The following is a 24,648-nucleotide window of genomic DNA, read 5'->3' as shown; positions in this document are numbered from 1 at the left end:
TACAAAGTTTTGAAGAAAAATATTTTGTGTAATGGTTTCTTTTTATAGTACTTTGTAACTTGTAACACACAGCTTGTTACATTTAGAAAATCAACCTGCTCAAATGAATATACACCTGGAACTGTATTAGTTTTCATTCTCTTTTATATGCCTGCCAGGGTTTTGGATCATCGATGCTTACCCCTAAGGCACACAAGAAAATAAAAACTATTAGTACAGTTCCAGGTGTATATTCATTAGAGCACACTTTGGAGCATTTCACATAATTGACAGCATGCAAAGTAGCCATACCAGTTTAGACGCTGTACAATTTCTCATCGAAGCCTTTAAAGTAAGAATAGCAATTTTCTCCATTCGATGTGTTGCAGCCAGGATCATGTTGTTTTCATGTTTTGTTGTCTACCACGTCTTGCAACCATACATGAGTAAAAGTCATATTTATGATGTATTCTGCCTTTCTCACATACAATACAATCTTTGTATTTTCTAAAAATGAATGATCAAAAAGATGAACTGAATAAAAAGTGAATATCTTACAAAATCATAATGAGTTTGTAATGAAATGCTTTGAACCTTTAAATGCAAAAGATCAGATCCCACAAATACTTCAATGTGTGTGAAATACATTACATTATTAAAGTTCTGAACTTCGAAAAAAAGAGTTCCTTATAGGATAGTGGCACTTAAATTGGTGAAGAGGTGAGAGTATAAGAGGATTCAAAGATCATTAAGTATTAAGAAACATAAAAAAAAGTGTAGCTGCTTGTTTTATACTTTATAAGCTAGTTGACTTCTGTTATGAATTCAACACTGCTCTTTATTTTTCTTCTCACAAAAAAATGAAATTAAAAAAGCTACTTGATTATTTAATAAATTATATGCAAACAAATTTTTTCATTCTATTTTGTTTGTGAACCTTCACAAAAAACAAGAATTGAAAAATATTTCAAACCCTTTTCTGGTCTATTCACATGGTTTTATTTTTATTTTAAAAGGAGCCGAAGATTGATAAAGATGAGGAGCATTGCCGAAAAGTAAATGAATATCTGAACAACCCGCCCAATCCTAGTGCCAACCGCAACAATGTTTCTGATCTCCCTGGCTTAGGTAAGATATAAATGTGTCTATTCCCCCATCTTCCACCATTCCATCATGAAATCTTGACTGTAAAATGTTTTTTTTTTAATTTTAATTCACAGCCTTAAATAAATTTGGTGTTTATAATTTTACTTTTTATACATTTTATCGTTTGACTGAAAAAGATTTTAAATGAGTTTACAAATTATTTCGATAACTTTTGTGTGCTATTTAGCCGTTTTTATCTTTTGCCATTGATCTTTTATTGTCAACTTAGTTTCACTCATGTGATCAATCATAATCTTGCTAAATCTTCATGGATTTAGACAAATTTAAAATAAAATCGAATGATATCAATCACTGAAAAACATTTTGTCCCAGCAACAAAATATGTATTCTTTGAGCAAATGTTTCTTTATAATCTTAAACACAAATCTAAGACAAAACTGATTTTATTTTAATGCCAAATATTCTAGCTTCAGAGAACATAGTTAGAAATTGATTACAATTTAAAAAATTTCACTATAAGGTAGATTAAGAAATTAGACAAAATTGAGAAAATTATGGATTCATAAAGAAAAAAATATTTTGTTGTAGTTAGCTTTCCACCATTTTTTTTTTTTTTTTTTTTTTTTTTTTTTCCAAAACATCTTGGAACAGCAATTTTTCCCTTTTGATTTTACCAAATACAAAGCATTAGTTATGGAAACCAATTCAAAGAAATTCTTTCAATTAATGAAAAGATGAGTAAATTTTTCTACCAAACTCAGAAAAATTTTTCTTCCTAACAAACAAAAAAAAAAAAAAATTGGTGATAGAATTTTGTTTCATGTGAACCAAAATTGTTTTTCATCATATTCAATTTAACATCAATTTTTACGTTTGCATGTGTTAGACTTAAGAAAGGGATATTTATAAAAATGTGGATGATATTAATTAAAATTTTCAGAGAATCAACAAGGACTCCCACTTTGTACTCTGCTTTAAATCTCGAGCTCTTTATTGACATTATTTTTAATTTCAATAATTTTTAAGTTGTAAATCTTTTTAGGAAAAAACTGAGCCCCCCCCCCCTCTTCCGCTTTCTTGACATTGTTAAAGAATTGAAGTTCACTTCAGGGTGAATGCTTGAAGAGTAGTTCCAATTTATGAATTAACCTAAACTACTGAATGTGAATATCTTCAAATGAGCTGTGATATAACTAACAAAGTGTTGACTAGTGATGATATTGAAATCAGCAAATCAGTGTATGGATACAAATTTTGAAAATATACAATCTGCAATAACATATTTTCAAAATGTTTCTACTAAATGCATTTCATCCAGTGACAATTTTAATTTTTCGTCTTCAACTTATAAAAACAAAACTCAATTTGACATTTAGAAATGGTTGCTTACAACAGCAGCCATAAAAAAGCATATTGTTGTGCTTGTCATTTTACGTCCATTCAACTTGAGAAATAAATATGACCACGTCAATGACAATAAAAAGTTGCTGTTACAATGTGTTCCACATGCAAGATTTAAGCTTTCTCTTATAATTTTTGCAAATGTTAAGCAAGACTATGTCATCTGTATTGAGCAGGATTTAATGAGTTATTAAACTAGATTATGGTTTTTATAATCACTGACTGCAGCTCAAGGACAATGATTTGACTTCTCCGAGAGAAACCAAACTTTTCTGGAAAAATCTATTATGAAATAATCCTACTAGACATGTAGCTTAGTGGATATAGGCATTAAGAGATTCTGAAGGGAATTCTACCTAGGTTTTGAGTTCAAAGAGCAACTGAATTGTACTAAAATTTCAAGAGACTTTTCATTTAAAAGTTTTTGCTGAACATTTTAAAACAAAGCATATCCAACATAGACTATTTTATGCACATTATTTTGCACCTGATGACCAGGAAATCGAGTTTCTTAACTTGATTTGTTTCACCTGCTTTTACAGTGTGTAACTCACCCCTCCTCCTCCCATTTTTTATCTGTATCAAAAGTTGCATGCACCCTCACCCCAGTATGTCCGGAAGTGGTAATTTTGTGAAAAGATGTAATCTTCCAAAACATACAAATTTGGTATTTCTGGAAACTAGATAAAAGTTATGATTAAATGATAAAAAATGTAGCTCAATATCTCATCTAGAGCCTAAAATATCAGTTTAAATTTTAAAATTATTTTAAAAATTGAAAAATGTTATTTTTCTTCAATTACTAAGAAATTTTGGAATATTAAAGAAATCTGTTTCAAAATACAGTTTGCTATGAATGTCTGTTCATCTATTATCTTTTCTCTAATATATGGACCATAATGTAATGTAAAAATTATTTAAAACTCATTTAGTGTCACATTGGAACATTCTGCATTCTTTGGGGCAAGCCAGGGGGACAAAAAAAAAAATCAGATTTTGGGTAAAATGGGACTAATATATATATATATATATATGTTTGTTATAGGAAATAAAATCGACCTCTTTTCCAACAGAATTAACTATTAGCAATTAACAACATAATTGGATTATCTCCCTTCACAATTGTTTTTAGTAACAGTATGAAAACATATTTAATTAGAATGACAATGAATTCTAAAACATTAAATAATAATAGATTAAAATCCCTTACTCGAAATGTTGTACAAGGGTTTATATATATATATATATATATATATATATATATATATATATATATATATATAATACAGTCTTTTTCTTTATTCTCATATTCAATTAAATATTAGACCTAAAATGGTCTTAAATATAGGTACTAAAATACGATAATCCGTAAACATTACTTGCCACTAATACGAAATTAAAATTAACCATAACGTTAATGCAAGGTTGTTACGGCCATCTTATAAATATAGAAATAAAAATTTAAAAATTCTTTTTATAAAAAATTAATCATGGGAAATAAAGAAACAGCGAAATCTAATTTAGGAACTCAATGAATGAGATATATAAAAGTAAATTTTTTAATGGCTAAGGGTTTTCTGCAGAAACTTCTCATAACTCTGTTCTTAAATAAGGATACGAAAATTAGGTGATATATTAATATTTAAATGGGCTTTTCCGTAGGTACTGCAAAGGTAAATGTTTCTCATATACTTTTTCCGTTAAGGGAATTTTTTCATTTTTTCTTTCTTTTTCTTTCTCTTCAAAAATGCTCTATTGTCAGAAGTGTTTTTCTTCATAAAGTCTGAAGAAATGCTGGTTTTTGAAAATTTTCAAACGATATAATGTTCGAAATTGTCGACTGGACATGGAAACAATTGTAACGTAAAATGAAATACACCTTTTGTTGCCATCAACACCTTTTTTGAAGTTTTGTTTTTGCTTACACAGTTTGTGTATGTATAATATATATATATATATATATATATATATATATATATATATATATATATATATATATATATATATATATATATATATATATATATATATCCTAAATCTGTTTTATTCTCTACACATGAAAAATCTAGCAAGTGTAAAAAATTTTGATTTTTAAATTATCGTCAAAAGTAATCCCTGAAATTACTATAACTTATCATCTCCAATGATCCTAGAAATCCTCCAATGAATTTTATGGGGCCACACAAACTTTACTCGAATCCCTATACCCTGATGTCAAGTCATCTTTAGTGTTTAGGGGACACTATACCTGAATATAGAAATTTAACCCCTGAATCCAAAAAAATGGCAAGGTCTTTGTACTCTGTATTTGATTGTATCTCTGCTATTAAGAGCTTTCCAAAGAGCCCTCATTGACCTCTTTATCTTATCTCAATGCATGGATCTTATTTTTAGTACTTTGCAGCCAATATTACCAAATAGGGAAATTGTCTCCCAAACTCACCCCATGTGAAAGATTTTTAATATTTTTTATCTGAATATATTCCTGCCATCAAAAGCTTTTTGGAGAACTGTAAAACATTAAAATTTGATCATTTTTACCAAAATTATGTCCAAATTACCATTATTTGCCAATCTGGGTCCACTGTGCCCTTAAAAAAAAAAAAAATCCTATTCTGAACCAATATTCCTTTTTCCGATGGGACAATGTGAATCTTGATTCAGTATCCATATATATGAAACCTTATTTTGCAAAAATAAAGCATTAGTGAAGTTTCTGAAACTTTTGCAGTCTTTTAAAAAATATTGAGTCTGAAATCAAAACTTGAGTGACAAATTTATCACTATATTTACAACTTTCATTCGCAAACCAATAAAAAAACGGAAGCTAAAATTTTATAATTGAAACCCTATTCTCTTCGAGAGAAAACTCTGGAATTGAATGAGAGAGGGTGGTGCTAAGAAATCATCAAACCTCAAGAAAACTCTGCAAAACACCAACATGCCAAATTTTTAGTTAAACATGAAACCAAACTTTTACTGAACTATACAATTCTCTGTAAGAAATTCATAGTTTCCTAACAGCAACAGGAAATACAGGGTTGATGGTGAACAAGGGAATGTTTCCAAAGACCAGAAATTTCAGAGCTGATCAAGTTAACAACCTCTAAGAGACAAAAATCCTGAACTAAAGATTTTATAAAATTTGAAGACATTTTGAAAATATTTTTTTTTCTCTAAATTAAACAATTTAAAAAGAATGAATCAAAGATGTCTTCAAAATGACTTAGGCCAACACACATGTAATATTGAATAGCCTTGTGTCAGACTGAGTGTTGAATGTTTTAGGGAAAATGCCCCCTACCCCACCCATCCCAGTGAAGAGAGGATTTTCAAATGAGTAATTATGAGCATGCCTCATCTATAAGTAATTCAGTATGAGTGTATTCTAACTCTTTGCTCAGTCGGGACTTGAGTTTCACGACTTGTTTAGATATCATCTGGTCAAAGAACTTTACTTTGCATCAAATGCAACCAATAAAACCTTTTTTCCTCATTTCATTATTAGTGTTTAACAGTGACTTTTATCTATTTTATTTTAAAATACTATCCATTTAAATCGCAAATACATTTCTTACTTGAGTATGGATCAGTCCTGGATCAAATGTTATAAGTTATGTAGATTCATTTGATTGTGTTTCATTATAGTTGAACCACCATTTAGGTATATGCTTCCCCAAGTTACATTTTTGCTAACCTGGGAGGATGATGTGATTATGAATAAACATATTACACTAAGTCCCAAAGGAGCGAATCCTCTCATAACAAAGTAATGCCTATGAGTATGATATTATGGAAAGAGAACAGATATTACACTACTTCCCCCTCCTCCCCCAAAAATGTAGTCCCTGAGAAGATGGTCTCAGATATATTAGTATTAGATATATTACTTCCTTCCACAAAGGAGGATGTAATACCTGGGGGATGGTCTTATAACAACAAAACTTGTATTATATTACCTACCCCATTAAAAGATATGATAATATATTAAACTAGCTGTATCTGCCAAACCACGCGTTGCCGTAGCATAGTCTGGTTGAAGCAACAAATGAACGCACACACATACAAAGATAAAAACCACAGACATGCAAATGATTGCATACACACTGGCAAACAGACGCGCACCCATGCAAACGCACGTACACATGACATGCACAAACACAACACAACCTGCAAACACACAAAAACACAAACTTTGCAAATAGTCAGCAATAGACAGTTTAAAGGCTTCCAAATCACACAGCTAGATTTTCTTCACATTTAAAACTAGGCCTTGTGTCTAACTTTAATATCGTTAAAAAGCAAGTAAATAAGTGCAAATGTATCAACACAAATTGCATCCCATATTATGAACTTCCCATTTAGAAGGAAATATAACTTACAAAAAAAGAATCTGGGTACTTCTGCAGAATTTAAACCAGATGTAACTTGCTCTCTGCTCAGGTTTAACTATAAGACATCGATCAATGCACGGCAAAGGAGAAGACGGTCTTTGGGGAAAATATTGGGGGGAAAAAACTCAACAGGACCAACCGGAAACTTCTCGACATTTATCTTTTGGATTTATGCGGAGACAGAAATTTGGTAATCCTTTTGTCTTCATCTTAAACCGTATATCAGAAAGCTATTTGGTTGGTGAAGTTTTTTTTTTTTTTCACATCTGCTGTCTCTTCTCATCCCACTTTGACATCGTCTGATGCAACCAAAAAATGTTTACCTAATTCTACGGGAATATCTCGACTGTCTTATTTTATTTTAATTAAAAAAAAAAATCTGTTGCCCAGCCCCCACCCTCCAGGAAAAAAAAATATGTTCATGAAAAGAAAAAAAGAAAAGAAAAATTTACAAAAATAAACAAAAAATGCAAAAGAAAATACATAATAAATACATCAAAAAGTACTTTTTTATTTATTTTATTTATTTTTTTTTTTTTAAACCTTTGTTAAAAAAATATATGAAAAACACAAAAAATTGGTTTTCTTATTAATTTTATTTAAAAAAAGGTTGAAATAAAAAAAACTTTGTTTTTTTTTCCCCCCATTTAAAACTTTTACAATAATAAAACTAGAAATTGTTATGGCAGGTTGTTTCTTTTTTATTTTATTTATTTATTTTTTTTTTGTGATTTTATTTAAATGTTTTCTTCATTATTTTCCTTGAGTAGCGTTGTTATGCTTTGATAATCAGAAACACTTGCCAAAACTGATTGGATGTTGAGTTACAACTGGTTCAAATTCTGTACAAGTACCAAATTTGATTTGTCGATAAAGACTGGAAATGGTTTTAGAGAATTCCACAAAAATGCAGCCATTCAGTCTGATAACGTTAAATTGCACCTCCCCTTCTCAATTTTGATTCATTTATTACATGTGTATTCAATTTCTTGTTCTCTCCAGGTGAATCTGATTTGCAAAACATTTTAGGCAACATGAGCCAACAACAACTGATGCAACTTCTTGGTAAGTAAAATTCCTTTTCCAGCTTGTTAATTCTTGAAGTTTTATATTTTAAAAAAGGAAAAAAAATTCAGTATAAATACATCTTGCTCTCTCTCCTTCACAGGTGGAATGGGGATGCCTGCTCAGAATAATCTTAATCTCTCTACAATTTTGGGTCGACCAGGAAATTCCTCATCTAATGGTTCAGATTCGTAAGTCCCATCAACAGTAGATTTTTTTTTTCTATTTGGTATCAAGAGATTGGCTATTCAGTTTTGTGGTTTAATTTCATTTATTAAATTTTTTTTTATTTTGTAAACATTGGATTAAAAAAAAAAAAAGATTTAAGTTTTTTTGTTTTTTTTCCCCACTTCAGCATAACATACTGCCCCTCCAAAACCAATTATTAGAAAAATATTTAACAATCTGATAGAAATGTTAAAAATTCTTTTTATCATTTCAATCATGATTTATTGGAAAGTAAGCATAAAAAGCTTTCTTTTTTTTTTTCTTCTTTTTTTCTCAAAAACAAAAACCACCTGATCCAGGTTTTATTGTTGAAGTGTACATGGCTTATCTATTTGTGTATTTAACTACTTTATTTAACTCTCTTTTAACGGGCCATGACTCATCTGGTCTGTGTGTGACAGAACATAGAATATACAAACGTGATGACATACTTGTTTCTGCTGCTCTTTCTGGGGGATTTGCCAACGTCTTGGGGGAGCTGAATTCTGTTCTAACAGGCCACATGCAAGACAGACACAAGACGCTGTTTATTTTTATATTATATATTCTTCATTCACTCCCAAGCATTTCATCACATCAGAATTGGAGTGAATGACAATCTTTGGCTTGGGTTTCTGACTCCATTTTGAGACTGTCGCTCTTTTATGGTTAAACTTGTTTAATCCATCTTGTCTCTTTGGCGTCTCAAAACCAACTCCACTAAAATTAACTCTGCTTATCAAACTGGAACCCTTGACATGTCAGATCCGGCCCCCATTTGCATACTTTCCGGTGGAACTTAATGGTCACCCAATTTGATACATGTCAAACATTACCCTTTGACTCTTTCTGCACCTGCATGCTCGCTCAACTTATTGTTTCCCCAAGATTCAACCTCTGTTTGCTCTGATAGATAGATAGATAGATAAACAGATAACAAACAATTAAATGCTTCTACTCGGCATTGCCTGGTGTTTACGTAACATATTTGAATGCATTTTTGTTGTTTAATTATTTTTTTAATGTAAATACTACGGAACAAATCTTTTTAGTATAAAAAAAAAAAAAAAAAAAAAAGTTTATATATCGCTAGAATATTAATTTTCTAAATGGAGCCGTTTTGCACTACTTGCGTCTCCTTAATAAGATTAACAAAGATAGTGATTCCAAACCTTATGTCTAGAATCCTTAATCTAATTTGGATTCAAAAATTCATTACATAATTTCGATTTTAGAAAATGTCTAAAAATTAAAAGCTTTAAGAAATTGAAATTCAAGAAATCTTAATTGATGTGATGTCAGATTCAATGTAAATCTGAAATAATTAAATTTTTAAATATAATGTTGCAACTATACAATATTCCTTAAAAACTTTCAAAATAATTAAAACTAGAATTTGGTAAATATCTATTTCACAAATCTGAATTTTCAGAGGACTTCCACACTCTTTGCATAAAACTAAATATAGCCTACATAAGGATCCCTTACGTTGAACAGCTGTATTTCAAAATTCTTATGATGAGTTAATTAGTTTAGGAATGAATTATATATATATATAAAATTGTAATTCAATGAATTTCAAAAAACTCTCATTGAAATGAAATGGTTGAGTTTCATATCAAAGAATTTTTATTATTCTAAGCAAGACAAAGAATGCTTTAGAAAATTAATCTCCTTAACCTATAGGGTTTCGATGTCTACCATCTCATCAGAGGAGAGAAAATATTAGCAAATAGTTATAAAGGTATGCACCCTATTTGCTAAAGTCAGTGAGACATGGAAAGTCAAAGTGAAAATAATACATTTATCAGAAGTCCTGTAGCAGGAGGATTTGTAGAAAAAGGATATGAATGTTTTTTTAGATCCAGCTTGCTTGGTAAAATCCATGTTATACGTTCTTTACATCCATTTGGTAATAATCAATATATAACTTGGACATTATTACCAAATGGATGTAAAGAATGTTTCTTTTTCTACAAATCCTCCTGCTACAGGACTTCTGATAAATGTATTATTTTCACTTTGACTTTCCATGTCTCACTGACTTTAGCAAATAGGGTGCATACCTTTATAACTATTTGCTAATATTTTCTCTCCTCTGATGAGATGGTAGACATCGAAACCCTATAGGTGAAGGAGATTAATTTTCTAAAGCATTCTTTGTCTTGCTTAGAATAATAAAAATTCTTTGATATGAAACTCAACCATTTCATTTCAATGAGTTTTTTGAAATTCATTGAATTACAATTTAATTTATTTGCTCTATCTTGCATATCGAGCAATTCTTGTTTAGATGGGATAACTTATAGAATATTACTGCCAGTAATATTTTGTAAACCTACTATGTCACGTTTCCATAGCAACTGATTGTTAAATAAAAACTATTCTGAAGTATATATATATATATATATATATATATATATATTATTATTATAATAAACAAATTTACGACACCGGACATGCTAATATTTCGAACAGATGGTCGGTTAAAACTACAAGTCCTCATCAGATGACTTCAAAAATATATATTAGCAGACTAGCATTAGTTTTTGTAATCACAAGACTAAAATTTTGGCATGTATTCATATAAACTGGCATTTTGTAATTTTTATAAAAATTTACATGTATTAATTAAAAAGATTAATAAAATTCAATTTGCCTGAGCAGTTGTGTGTGGAGGTATTTTTTAACTTATAATTTAGAATTTAGAAACAGATGGAAACTTGTTGAAAATTTAGTAAGTTCCCTGGATGGGAGCATTTAAACAGAAATGCAAAATGTTTAGTCCACAGGATCTTTTTCTTGCTTAAACAAAATCTGTATCTTTTTTTTTCTATTAAGTGATGTTATTTCATTTTGCTTAAAACATTGGCAATAAAAATTCTAGCTACACTGTAAATAATTTCATCTCTCTGTGTCTAAAACCAAACAACTTCCATGAGCAAAGTTTCTCTCCTAAAACTATCCATCAGTGAAACACAATAATGTTGGGTTGCTTCTCGGCTGAATAAATTGTCTTTTTTTTTTTTAAATCCTATGTAAACAAGTTCTTGTTGAGACATCCTCTTAAATAATTTAATTATACACAACCCCCCCCCATTACCTATAATCATGGGATGGAATCACCTGACTCTCATTAACCCTTATCTTTGAGTGACCTTTGAGCTTTGATAAGTGTTGACTACATTGTAAAAAATAAATAAAATATGTAAAAATAGGACAAAATTAGAAATGATAAACACCAAATATTAATTTATGAATTGTTCAAAAAGTTTTGATCTATCACCTTACATAAGTGACTTGAATAACACTATGCTGTTTTAATTATAATATGAGAGTGATAATTGAAAAAACAAAACAAAAAAACTTAATGTATTCATTTAAATACACATAACTAACTTTATATAAATAAAGATTATATTTTGAATTAAGTTTTAAAATAGTTATTCATGCAAGTCTTTTTTTTTTCTTTCAGTACCAGACTGCAGTCTTCTTTGGGGACTCGAACTTCCTCCGCTTCCAGTGAAAGTTTATCTTCCATTGCCCGACCTGCAACTGCAGCTGCCACCTCCCTCACTTCGCAGACCACAGATTCAACTGCTAGCAACAGTAGCAGTGGCACAAGTACAGCTTCTGCTAGCAGTGGGGCCATAGCTAGTGCCAGTGGCAGTAGCAGCAGCAGCAGCAACAGTAATAATGCATCCAGACCAGCAGCTGATACACCTTGGCAACAAATACAACTTAGTGATTTACAAAACATACTGTCTAATATGCAAGGTCAGTACAACGTCTCAGTAGAAATTCTATTATATATAGATATATATTTTAATTATAATCTAGATTTTTTTTTTCCAAATAGCAATACACACCAATCATAAAACACTTTGGATAAGTACAGATTTCAAGGCGGATTTACTAAAAAAAAAAAAATGCTTTAGTTTTTAAAAGCAGACTAAACGTCCTTAAAAACACCACTATTTTGTTCAGAACTGAATATCCTTTCACATGCATATTCTGTATAATATTCTACTTGTTCCTTAATCCGTATGTTATTACATTTTTTAAAAAAGGCTAATCTCGCAGCAGTGGACAAGAATGAGTGACCTCCCTTTGATGTAGCATCCCTTTCGAATAGCATAATATATGATCAGTTATAATTTCAATGCAGATGTTCTTCACTGTAGAAAATCAACAAAACCTTACATAAACAAAGGGACACTTCGAAAGAAAGTGCGAAAATGAACAGCATTGTCTTCCAAGAGGTGCTAGACTGACAGAGTAAAGTAGTCTCTTACAATGTGATTTTATTACTTGTATTGAACTAACACAGTATTATTTACTGAGTATTTATTAATACTTATTAATTTCTCATTTGTTCTATATTTAAAATAGTGTTGCATGTTATTTATTGGTTTTTCTATCTAAAGACTAATTTTTTGTGCTATTCAAAAAAATATTAGCTTTATCAAAACATTTGTTGATTAAATTTATTTCTCATTCTGTGGAATTTCCATGGGTCTTGCTAAAAAATAAGTTACATGATATATTGAAGAGTTTGGAGCAAATAATGTATTAAAAAAGCTAAACATGTTTCAGGTGCTGCCCCATGCTCTATAAAGTTTGTAACCATTTCTGAAAAAGTTAAAAAAAAAAAAAAAAAAGACTAAATGCATAGTGTTGAAAAAAAAATTATCCAACCATGTGCAGCAGAAAATAGTCATAACTTCTGTATTAGTAAAATATTATTTCTTAAATCAAGACTTTTCTATGAATGCCGTATTTTAAGCCATTTCAAATTTAGTAATATTAAACTAATGAATTTTTAAAGTTTATTTGAGTTTGTGAAAAAAAAGTGCTTGTTAAGATGCAGTCGACTTTTTTTTCTTTTTTAATATGCCGTTTTAAGCAAAAAACCCAAAAGAATATATCCAAAAATTCAGAGTAAATAATTTCTAGTTAAAAGTAATTTTCATTGAAAATTGGGTAAAATCGCATTTTTCTTAGCTTCTATAAAGTAAGTAGGAGGCTAAATACAGGGGACATAACTCCGAAACATATCTTAGATTACTTGTCTACAATGTTTCTTTTCAATAGACTTTTTATTTTTTTACTAAAAACACAATAGCAATTGTTCTACTCAATGAATTTTCATAATTTTTGGATGTATTACTTATCATGTTGAAAATAGTATATGATATTGTTTTGCTTAAAAGGATATATTTAAAATCGATTTGTTGACTATATGTTAATAAGCACCAAAAGAACATCCAACTAAGCCGGTTATCTCCCTTTTATCATTCCTTCATTATAATTTCAAAATTTGAAATATGGTAAACACTTGTCACTTTGCAATAATTATGAAAATGGTTTTCGAAGGCAATTAGAGAAAATTAAATTTTGCTAAATTGGCCACTAATTTTCAGAAAATATTTACCTCCCTTTTGTTAAGATTCTGGTTTATTTATTTATTTTTTTTTTTGTGAAACTTGGTTCGAAAACTATTTTCATTAAACTTGTCATTCATAAATTATGAAAAATGATAAGGTAGAAAATTATTAACAAAACCTGTTTTTGAAGACAATTGGCGAACAACTATTTAAAAACTATTTTTATTAATAAATTTTTACATTTTTTTTTTATGTTAGTAACTGCGACATGACAATTAAGTAGGTGCCATTGGTTTTAGTTGAAATTCAATATTTCGTTTTTCACTAGAACAGATAAAAAGAATTTGCTTACATTTTTTAGTTATTTTAATTATAAAATCATTAAAAATTAGCAGTTTATTATTTTTTTAAAGACTTAAATCACATTTTTTAATTTTATTTTAGTTCCTGGTGACAAAGCACAAGACAGTGAGTATATTTTATGTTTTTTAATTAAAAATATTCATGTTTACTTTCCCAAAGTGCATTTTATCTCCCATCTTGAAGTTTGAAATTGTGCTGAAATAGTTTACTTTTTTTTTTTTTTTTTCCTCAAAGGTCTTGAATTATCACAAGTATTAAAACCTGATGACATCATTCCCATCCTAGCCAATGCAGATATTCAAAAACGTTTGCTGGAATATCTCCCAGAAGGTGAAGTATTACCCCGGACCGAAGAAGAGTTACGAAACACAGTCAAATCTCCACAATTCCAACAGGTAACAAAAAAAAAAAAAAAAATTTTTTTTAAAATCTCTATTCAATTTAGAATTCGGTACTTATACAGTTTAGTCAAGACATTAAAACATGAAAATATAGAAAAAAAAGAAAAATTATATTGCACGTATCCGTTATGGAAGAGAAGCTAGAATTAAAGATGGGAGGGAGTGTCGGTGCTTTAACTGGAGTTATCTCCCGTGGTATTTATAAAATTCAAACAAAATCCAAGATGTCTGCCTTCAACACGCTCTCATAAAAACGTTTTTCCGCTGTAAAAAAAAAAAAACAAAAAAAAAACAATGAAATTAAATAATTTTTTTTTTTTTTTTTTCAGAGATCTAATATATTTTTTCGATATTTTCATTTTTTTAATTTCTTGACTAAACTGTACAAGTACCTAGAATTCTAAATTGAGTTGTCTTTATTTCTAACAAAATGAAACTTCATTTTAAATGCAAATTTCCAAACACAAAGATTTTTTTTTTTAGAACCCCCCCCCTCCTCCTTAATAACAATTTAAAAAAATATATATATATCTCTGTTCTAATCAAGTTAAATGTTTGTTTTTATTTTTTGCAGGCTCTTCAATCATTTAGTGCTGCCCTCAGATCTCGTGAATTAGGACCTCTTATGACTCAGTTTGGATTAGGAGATGAAGTGGCAAAAGCTGCAGCTGAAGGAGGTAATGGATTTTTTTTGTTTGTTTATTACTGAAACTAATTTTTAGTTTTATTTTTGCATGCTAACAGCGATCATGATTTTCTTCTTTCAGATCTCGAGGCTTTTGTGAAAGCCTTGCAAGAAGCTCAAGCGCAGAAGAAGAAAGACTAGAAATAGATTCTGCATCCCAATGCCACTGGTGTAGACTGGAGTTTGTATTGCTTTTTTTTTTTTTTTTTTTTGTGCGTTTCATTCAAGTTTTTTTTTTTATCAAACTTAAATATTGATGGAAATAAATCTATATGCAGACATCTAATTATGAAATCAGAAAAATGTCCTGTATTTTTATACCTTTTGTTCACCTGAAAGGAGAAAAAAAATTCCCTCTATAAAAAAAAAAAAAATCTCATAAGTACCTGTTACAAACCAAAATATATTCTAAAAATTGGTAAAGTACTTTAATAAAAGAAAATTAAATCTTGCAAGTTTGAATTATACCTTTTTTGCTTTCAAATCAAAATGGCCGAAAAGACAGCCATTCTTCTTCTGTTACTCATAAAATTTTATTATTTAAAATTATGTTGGAATATGTTTTTTGTTTTATCATAGGTACGTACATCAGATTTTTCTTTAAAAATAGGCGGAATTTTGGAGAAGAATTTAAAAAAAACGAAAACAAAAAAAAAAAACACTTGCATTTTTCAAATCGATTTATTTTATTTTTTTCATAACAATGAGCACATATTTATGTCTGTGTGTGAAAGTTGTACACACGCGTATCACAGATGGGCGCGTCAATGACTGCGACTGTAGCTCAAAATCTGTTTTTCTTTTTTAATCTTCTTTGTCATCCAAGGATGAATCGATGGGTAAAGCGTTCCTCATGCTTTTTTTTTTTTTTTTAATGGGGGTGAGAGGAAAGTACAAATACGGTGGGGAGACCAAGTTTTTGCAGATAGTGATGAACAGAGTTTCTCTACTGGCTGTTAAAATGGTTTGTGGAGGAAAGTAAAAACCACAGATTAAATCATTCAGTTTATATATTTTCAAGTAAAAAAAAAAAAAAATCCATGTTATAAATTAAACTTTAAAAAAAAGTTTTTTTAGTATGATTTTCTTAACTCCATCAGTATTTTAAAAATATTTGCACCTTATCTAAAAAATGTAGTGAAAGTTTGTAATGGGGGAGGGGGATACATTTAGTCAAGCAAAAACATTTCATTGAGTGGATATTGTCTTTTCCTTTCTTCAATGAAGGTTTCAGAAGAATCCGAATTCCCCTGCCTTGAAACGTTTCGAGATCATTTAATCAATCCATTGACTGATTTTTTTTTTTTTTTTTGTATCAGTGAGAAGGGGGGTCCGCTTGACCATTGGACAAAGTTTTCTATGCAAACTGGAACATTATAATTCCACTGTTCAGGGTTTCTTCCTGCATTTCAGAGGGAACTTTTTGATTTTCTTGCTTAAATAAACCGGAAGCATTTTTGCTTGTCCCGTGGAATTTTTGTCTTAAAAAGAACAGAATCGACACGAAACTGTGTGTAAAGGAGAGGCATATAACCATAAACTTTAGCAAAGAAATTGATACATTTGTGCCGTTCTTCAAAGTGGGTATCGTCTTTAGCTAAAGCCTGGGAGCAACCAGGGCAACGGAATGTCCAGCGAGAAGTGACCTAAGGGAAGAAAAGATAAAAATCATTTGATTAATAAAACATTGTCACTGTAAAATCTTTGTTCAACAATTTTTCTCCTTAAAAATAAAATCAGGTATATTTTATGCAAACATGCTAAAATACTGATAAGACCAACAAAAATCAATACTTTTAAATATTAAGTGCCCCCCTCCCAAATCTGTAAGTATCCTTAAATTAGAACAATTAAAGCTAGAACAACTGTCAACAACTTTCTTACACCCTATCTGTGCTCAAAACGAAATGTAAATTCTATGAGAAGTTTCTTTTCTAGTGCTGCCTGTGGAACACTATACCCTTTGTCTGCTTCCCGGCTGAATATAGCATAGTCATCTTCAAGTCTAATGTGTATAGATTCCTGTTGAGTCATCCACTTAGAGAATCTAGCCCTATCCAGATTCCACTGATTTAACTTGAGTGGCCTCTGGGCCTTGATGTAGTGACCGTCCCAGTAAAAAAAAATTTTAAAAAAGAAAAAAAGTAAATTTTAAAATAAATTTAAACTTGAATAAAAAAAAAAAAAAAAAAGTTTTAATCAATTTCTTGTTTATATATAATCTATGTAAGAACACGGGGGAATGTTATATAGGTTCTGTATCAATAATAAAAAAAATTCCATAACTCTTTTTAAAGCACAATCAAACCATGTTACTTGACTTTTGTATTTTAAATTTCAATTCAAGCCATTATCTATAGGTGTCTGTGTGTAAGTATTAAACTTTCAAATTACTGGTCACATAACACTGAAATTTACAGGAAATATAAACCAGCCTTGGTGTATGATTACTAAGGCTGTGACAACAGCATTTACTCTCAAATATGCTGTTGTCCTAGCCCTAATGAATAACCTTTTTGTTTGGATGAATAATGCATACAGACACAAGCAAATTGAAATGCAAACTATTCATTTAAACTTGCCAGCATATTTTATGCCCAAATTAAATTTATTTTGAGATTTTGAATATTTTTTACCTATCTCTGAATAGCTACATCAGTTGGAGACGCAGCTGAATGCCTCCAAGTTTTTACTTTTGAAATCACTTATATATAAGGTACAATATAATACTCAATAGAGAACTGTAATAATAAATTTTCATGACAACTGTTATGGTAGTCGGTTGGCAAGCAGGAAAACTTAACAGAGTACCACAGATGTGCTGTTCTAAGAAAGAAGCTTTATTCATGGAATCTACATTTAGATTTAGGCACAGATAAAGAGTAGTTTCAGCTAGACGAGTATTTTTTGTGAAAGTCAAGACATGGGGGTACCATAGATTAGAGCTTAGATGAGCACTTGCCATGAAAATAACAATAAAGCAGAGATATGTTCAGATTATAGGGAAGAGAAAAGGGCATCTCCCACTAGGCTATGAAGGCTATTTTGAACTGTCAAGGCAGGACATGCTGCTGCTAGCAGCTCCTGCCCAGATGTGGCAGCAGTACTCCATCCTTTGACGTACTTGGCTTTTATATAGATAGAGAATTGCATCAGTAGATTCCATGAATAAAGCTTCTTTCTCAGTAGATTCCATGAATAAAGCTTCTTTCTCAGATCAGTCATAGAAGCTTGTCAAAACATGGAACCTCCCCAAGATGAGAGCCATTCATTTTGATTAATGCCAGATGGAGATCAGAGCGTTGATGGTGTAAGGAAAGAAGCTTGGTGTTAGATGCCACCAGCCACTTCTTTCGCCATCATGAAAATCAGAGGAGAGAGAGAACTTAGTCGTTTACTGCCTTTGAAGTGTTGCCATAGATGGTAGTGTCGTCAGCATAAACTAAATGAGTTTTAGGACGTGATTTGAGAGATCATTGATGTAGATAAGGAAGAGAGTCGAACCCACTCCAGCATTATTACTGTGAGCTTCGGATTTCTGCCCATCAACCCACTACTCATGAACCTATCAGAGAGAAATGATTTAAATAATTGAAAAGATATTTCCAGCTATACCATAGCTGGAGATCTTGTGAAGTAGACCTTTATGCCATACCCTATCAAAGGCCTTTTATATATCAAAGGCAATTGCCCTAGAAAGGAAGCCTCCGTCGAAAAATTCACTCATCCAATGAGATATAACTGTTAGTACATCTGCTGTAGATCTAGCAGAACGGAAACCATATTGCATGCCACTGAGGTGATCAACTACTAATCTATTTAACAGATTATAGCAACTTACTCATGATGCACAAGAAACTGATTGGTCTGTATTAAGAGGGAGATGAACGATCACCTGAATTTTTAAATGCAGAACATGCTGATGAGGTTTTCTAGGATGTTTGTCTTAAGGATAAATGCTTCCGGTGTTTAAATAGCTTTGTAAGTATGGGCCCTATTTCTGGTTGAAGCTTTTTGAGCATTAAGTGGAATGGCGTCAGGGCCCGTGGCTTTACTGGTATCAAGATTTTTAATTAGCTTGACATCATGCACAGATTTTTTTGAGTCGCAGAGTGTATTTTCAGACACAGGTTGAAATACGGGGGGTTGGCAGCCCTGATCGTATAGGGTAGAATTAGCTGCAAATGTTTTGGCAGAGAGTTTGGCTTTAGCTGATGCTGACAAGATTACCTCAAGTCCATTGATGATGGTTGGGATAGAGCACACACTTCTAGTCAAGACCCTGTTATTATTTGGTAAAATTCGTAGGAACTAAGCTGCTGCTCAGCTACTTTGGATTTGACTGACTGAGCATACTACTTTTTTACAGTGGTTTCTAGCAGTCCTGAAGACGGCTTTAATCTCAGTACATATATTACGTTGTTAGGTATGGAAAAAATGATTTCTGTGCGCAATGACAGCAGCACATTCTGGAGAGAACCACGGCTGGCTGTTAGATTTTTGCTTGAATTCTTTGGGGGGTATGAAACAGTCTATACCTACAATTAATGATACTATGGAGGACACATTCTTTTTAAACATGGAATGAAGAAGTAGATCTGATATAAATGTATGAAAGCTATCCCATCCAGTGGGGACAGAAGGGAAGACAAGTATAGCTCAAGGAAAGAGTATTGGGCACACAGGTGGGTTTGAACAATCTGAGTTAGGTCATAAATAATGAAGAAATCGTGACAGAACCTCCCCCTCATCATCTGTCTTGTTTGAGTGGGCTAACCATTCCACAGATGTGAATGTTAGCCGAAGAATGTGGTCAATTTTCTCAGATATGCTCTCAAAGATAGTAACTCCGTTGTTATGGGGGCGGCAGAGGGCAAATATAAACGCAGTGGTGTGTGTAAGCACATATAGGGCAATTATGTTATGTGACAATCAGTAGATAACATTAGTTTTTAATGGAAATTCAATTTTTACGTCTTTTTTGTTCTTATTCCAAACATGCACCCTATTTTCTTACAGATTTACTTACCTTGATTGGGGGTTTTCTTGTGAGATGTGCTACTAAAAAGTTCATAGCAATGTCTTCACAGTTGATATAATCGTCGACTTTATCTCTGATTGCTTGAGGCATAATATATGAATACATGTAGGCATAATACTGAAACGAGAAGAGACATTTTTTTTTTTTCAATTTTTTATCTTAGGTTAAACACGCGTTTTAAAATCAACATTTTTCAAATTTGAGGTTTTAGATGTTAGAAAGTTTATAATTCAATCTAGTACTTTTAATAACATAGAATACATTCTTTGAAAAATTTATAATTAACTAAACAAGTAATTAATTTCTCTCACTCTGATATTTAATATCTAATAGGCCCTTGGAATCTTCAAGAGAATAACAGATCCACAATGATTGATAACATGGTAAATGAGCCGGAACTAGAAAAGGATTTAAAAAAAAAAAAACTGAAGTGGCAAAGAATTTGATACAACATCAAGGAGAAAGTGCAAAAATAAAATATCTCAACAATGCAGGTATAATTATCACGAGACATGTAGTCAGAACGTCATGGAGACACCACGTTGAGGAACAATCCAGTTGAGACAGAAAAAACAAGAAAGCTAAATTGGCCAAAGACTAAGGATAAAATGAGCTACAAAACCTTTTGATGTAAAAGTGGCAAAAATGGTTGTGCACTGCAAAGGAAGTGATGAGGTAAAGCTTGAGAAATTAGCAGAAATTGTCTTTGTTCATAGACTATGAACAAAGAAATTGTCTTTGTTCATAGACTATGAACAAATAAGAGCTTCGGAGCAAGAATTTCACTCCTTATAAAATTAACATATAATGCAATGCCTTTCCCCAGTGAATCTTGTTTAATGGAAAATAGACAATTATGATAAATGCAGATGTGGGAAAGAAGAACTCCCAAACATATTCTAACTGCATCTTGGCACTAAATCTATAGACATGGAGACATAACTAAGTCTTAAAAATCATTAAAAAGTTATTACACGAGAAAGTAGAGAAGTTTAACGGATGAGAACTATCAATGAAAGACCTTCAGAATACAGTAGAACCTTAGGATACGTTTTTTTTCTGATTACAATGTTATTTATAATGCGATTTAATTATGTACATGTGTATGATATACTGTACTGTATTTTGTTACTAATTTTTAATGCTACATTCCGGGATTCTACTGTACATTGATATTCCCACTATGCTTTACACAGCAAAGGCCAGACCTTGTCGTGTAGAGTGAGAAACAGAAGGTTACAATCATGTTAAAGTTTACTGTACCCGAGGTGGATAATTTTGTAATTGGAGAAGACAGAAAATATTAGCGATATAGTGATCGACTAATTGAGTGCAAAAAAAAAAAGGGGGGGGTTGGAATATTATCATTTGGCTGTGGGAGCTTGAGGATATGTTGAATGAAAGCTAATCAAAACTGATATCATTTGTTATATAAACACAGAAGTAGTAAAAAAAACAAAAAAAACAAACAAACTTTGTGACAGATGCGCAGGAAGCAGTGGAGAAAGCATCATTCTAGATCAAAGTGGTTCCTCCTGATGATCGTGGTACTGAATCCACAGAGCACTGAACAGTGTGTACAATTAATTACTAATGTCCAGGCGATTTTTTTTTTTTTTTTTTTTTTTTTTTCAGTGCCCTATACATACCACATCATTTTTAGTTATACAAGAAGATCATATTAGATAACGTGTTACAGTTCATGAATTTTCAAATGAAATCAAAGTAGAATAATGGAGATGGCTGTTAACTGCAGAACATGTTTTGACTAAATAATTATCAGAAAAGATTGAATCTTGAATTATGTTTATAATTTTAGAATCCCCAATAGTCAATTTTTTCAATTTCTTTTTTTTTTTTTTTTTTTTTTTTTAAACAGAATTGTTAGGAAATGTTTTCAAAATTAATAAAGCAGCAAATTGTGATTGTGATTTGAAAGGTAACGAGTGCACACCTCCCATCTGATAAATGTGTCAACAAATACTATACCATGCTAATTTTGAAATAAGACCTAACTCTATATTGCAGTTTGATTTTAAAGTCAACTTTTTGAATCGCCCTGGACTACTATCAATTTATTTATTTTTAAAATCAATCACATAAATTATTTGTAACATATTGTGCTGCTAGAGATGAGCTAATATTTTTGCTCATCTTACCTTGTGGAAGAAAGCAGCTCCTGTTAATACCATGGACAATTCACAAGAATGGCTGGCATTGTAATGCCACGACTTTTCAGCAACATGCCAACCATGATAACGACCAGGAAAACCAACAACTCGATCTCGAGATTCACGCCAAACTCTAAAGGTACAAATAAAATATATATAAGTACATAAAAAAAATAAATAAATAAAAAAAATGAATGGTCACATGATAAATTCAATAGTTTATATGACTGACATTTAAAATATTTGAACGATTCCTATTTATAATTATAAAATGAAGACTTTAGTTTACATTTGATTATTCAGCAAAGTTGTAAGAAAACATTTAATGTTTAATTGTATGCAATTTTTGATGAAAAAAGGAAGATAAAAAATTGAAAAAATCATGAATTTATGTTAAAGATTTTGATAATTTCCTGTTGAGTGAAAAAGCCAAGAAATATTAACTTTGTTTAAATTGAAGAAATTTGTTTGAATTTGAGTTGTAAAAAGACTACCAAAATACTTTGATCTCATTTCATAACATACCTCATGTTCAAGCACAATTGAAAGAAGAATCAGATAAGTTTACAAAACAATATATATATATATATATATATATATATATATAATCTCCATCTACAAACAGCTGTTTCGCCATATCACAGTTCCTCAGTTTGGCAAAACATGTTGAATTCTTTGAGCAGAGATTCTAAAACAGAATCTTCAGAGAGCTTCACAACATAAGAACAAATTTTCTGTCCGAAGTGTAATTGTTCAATTACATCAACACATAGGTAAGCAAATTATACTGAAATACTTTATTTTTGTTGTTCCTATTTGCATGTCTCCCCACAAGGGCAGAGATAGACACAAGGTCGGTTTTTAAGGTGGGGAAAATCCTGCTTTCCTCAAACTGCTGGACTTTGAAATTCCTTCCCAGGCCCCTGTTCCCCTGTCTGTACTGACATTCAGAAGTTCAAGTGTAATGTGAACAGACACCTCACTGCCTAACACCTTACATAGTATCCCAGCAAATCTTACAACTTCGTGGCACTGCACTTTATTTGGGGTGAATAAACAGTAAAAAAAAAATGTTTTTTTAAAAGCATTGGAACTTATTGCTTATTTTAGTTACAAACATTAAGATTGAATATTATTTTTTTTTATCATTTTCCCTCAATGTTTTATTTATTTATGGTTTTTATTTTAGAATTTACAGTAAATTTTAGCCAAATTATTTTATTTTTATGGTAGAGGGGGATAATATTTAGTGATTATTTCCCTTTATTCAATTAAATAATTTTAATTTTATAATACATGCAAGATTTTTCTACCATTGACCATGAAATTGTTGCCACTAAAACCAAGCAATTAAATTTACATAAAGTTTAAGTAGTAGAAAATGATTAAAAACCTGAAACCAAAGATAATTTCATCGTGTCGAAGGTGAACATCATCATCTATACTCAAAATAGCTTCGGTCTCTATGACATCAAATGGCAGGAAACGATTGTTTAATGTGTTGCGATCTGTTTTTACCACCTGCGAAAAGAAAGATTTAAGGATAAAAAAAGAAAACCATTTTTATACAAAGAAATTTTCTTACTGAAATTTTTAATCTATATAATAATTTTGTTAGTTCCTTCCTCAGCATGGTTATTTGCTTCCAATTAAATGTGACAGTAATATAACTTCTATAAAATATAAACAACAAACAAATGACAACTGATCCTCTATTTTTTTTACAGAAGTTTTAGCTGAGGCTGTTAACCAAATTTATTTTAAATGTAAAAATAACAAACATCAAACTATCTTCAATTTTATACAACATAATCTCCATATATAATAAAATGACTGCAGAAATTCCCCTCTGGACGAAGGAGATGAGCTAAGACGAAAGATGAGACAAGCACTAGAAAATTTAAAGCCTCTCAAACCTAATATCTCAAAAGGAAGAATGATTAGCTATCAAGTCATGACACAGTGATGATATAATACTATCAGAAAACAAAGGCAATGCTACAGTGTTAATGGATCGAGCAGAATGTTCCAAGTAATCTAATAGAATCTGGTGATTATTGGAAAGTATAAAAAAGAATCCAACCTTCAAGACAGCTATCACAAATCCTCAGTAAGAATAACCACTTATGTCATCTTTAAAATACAGACTGCTAGTCCAGCATTACGGCAAGCTACACAGGGATCTAAGATTCACAAAAATGTTATTCCATTAAGGATGATTGTCAGCAACTAAGGTTCAGCATGGCATCCATGGAGTCAATTCCTGGTAGATATAAACACCCTACCCATAGGCAACAGCTCACTATGTGTGTGGGTGGGTGTGGGAGGTCAATAATGCGTCCATTTATTCCAACCAGATAAGTCTAGATACAATAAGTCTGTTCACAAATGTCTACACTAATGAGATTGGCTGAAGTTATGGGCTAAGTTGGCTTCAGCTACTTCAC

At 31.0% G+C, this 24,648-nt stretch overlaps 2 protein-coding genes across 2 annotated transcripts in view; one reads left to right on the top strand and one right to left on the bottom strand.

Annotated features, from left to right (window-relative positions):
• Positions 1 to 15,292, top strand: part of LOC145295946 (proteasomal ubiquitin receptor ADRM1-B-like) — a 30,270-nt gene extending 14,978 nt beyond the window's left edge. The window contains exons 3-10 of the mRNA XM_080141834.1: positions 996 to 1,107; positions 7,884 to 7,946; positions 8,050 to 8,137; positions 11,629 to 11,930; positions 13,985 to 14,008; positions 14,138 to 14,298; positions 14,879 to 14,981; positions 15,072 to 15,292. Of these exons, the coding sequence (XP_079997960.1) occupies positions 996 to 1,107; positions 7,884 to 7,946; positions 8,050 to 8,137; positions 11,629 to 11,930; positions 13,985 to 14,008; positions 14,138 to 14,298; positions 14,879 to 14,981; positions 15,072 to 15,130 (912 nt within the window). The 3' untranslated portion in view covers positions 15,131 to 15,292. The remainder of the gene's footprint in view (positions 1 to 995; positions 1,108 to 7,883; positions 7,947 to 8,049; positions 8,138 to 11,628; positions 11,931 to 13,984; positions 14,009 to 14,137; positions 14,299 to 14,878; positions 14,982 to 15,071) is intronic.
• A 721-nt stretch (positions 15,293 to 16,013) lies between these two features.
• The window catches only part of LOC145295945 (exostosin-like 3), a 59,310-nt gene continuing 50,675 nt past the window's right edge, over positions 16,014 to 24,648 (bottom strand). Inside the window, exons 4-7 of the mRNA XM_080141833.1 lie at positions 23,595 to 23,722; positions 22,190 to 22,334; positions 20,019 to 20,147; positions 16,014 to 16,635 (exon numbers count right to left, since the gene is read on the bottom strand). Coding sequence (XP_079997959.1) covers positions 16,426 to 16,635; positions 20,019 to 20,147; positions 22,190 to 22,334; positions 23,595 to 23,722 — 612 coding nt within the window. The 3' untranslated portion in view covers positions 16,014 to 16,425. The remainder of the gene's footprint in view (positions 16,636 to 20,018; positions 20,148 to 22,189; positions 22,335 to 23,594; positions 23,723 to 24,648) is intronic.

The sequence above is a fragment of the Euprymna scolopes genome, chromosome 16, assembly GCF_053919585.1.
Source record: "Euprymna scolopes isolate OS-2025 chromosome 16, ASM5391958v1, whole genome shotgun sequence".
Lineage (NCBI taxonomy): Eukaryota > Metazoa > Mollusca > Cephalopoda > Sepiida > Sepiolidae > Euprymna > Euprymna scolopes.
Note: the sequence above shows the minus strand (reverse complement) of the source record. Positions and strands in the feature narration are given on the sequence as shown.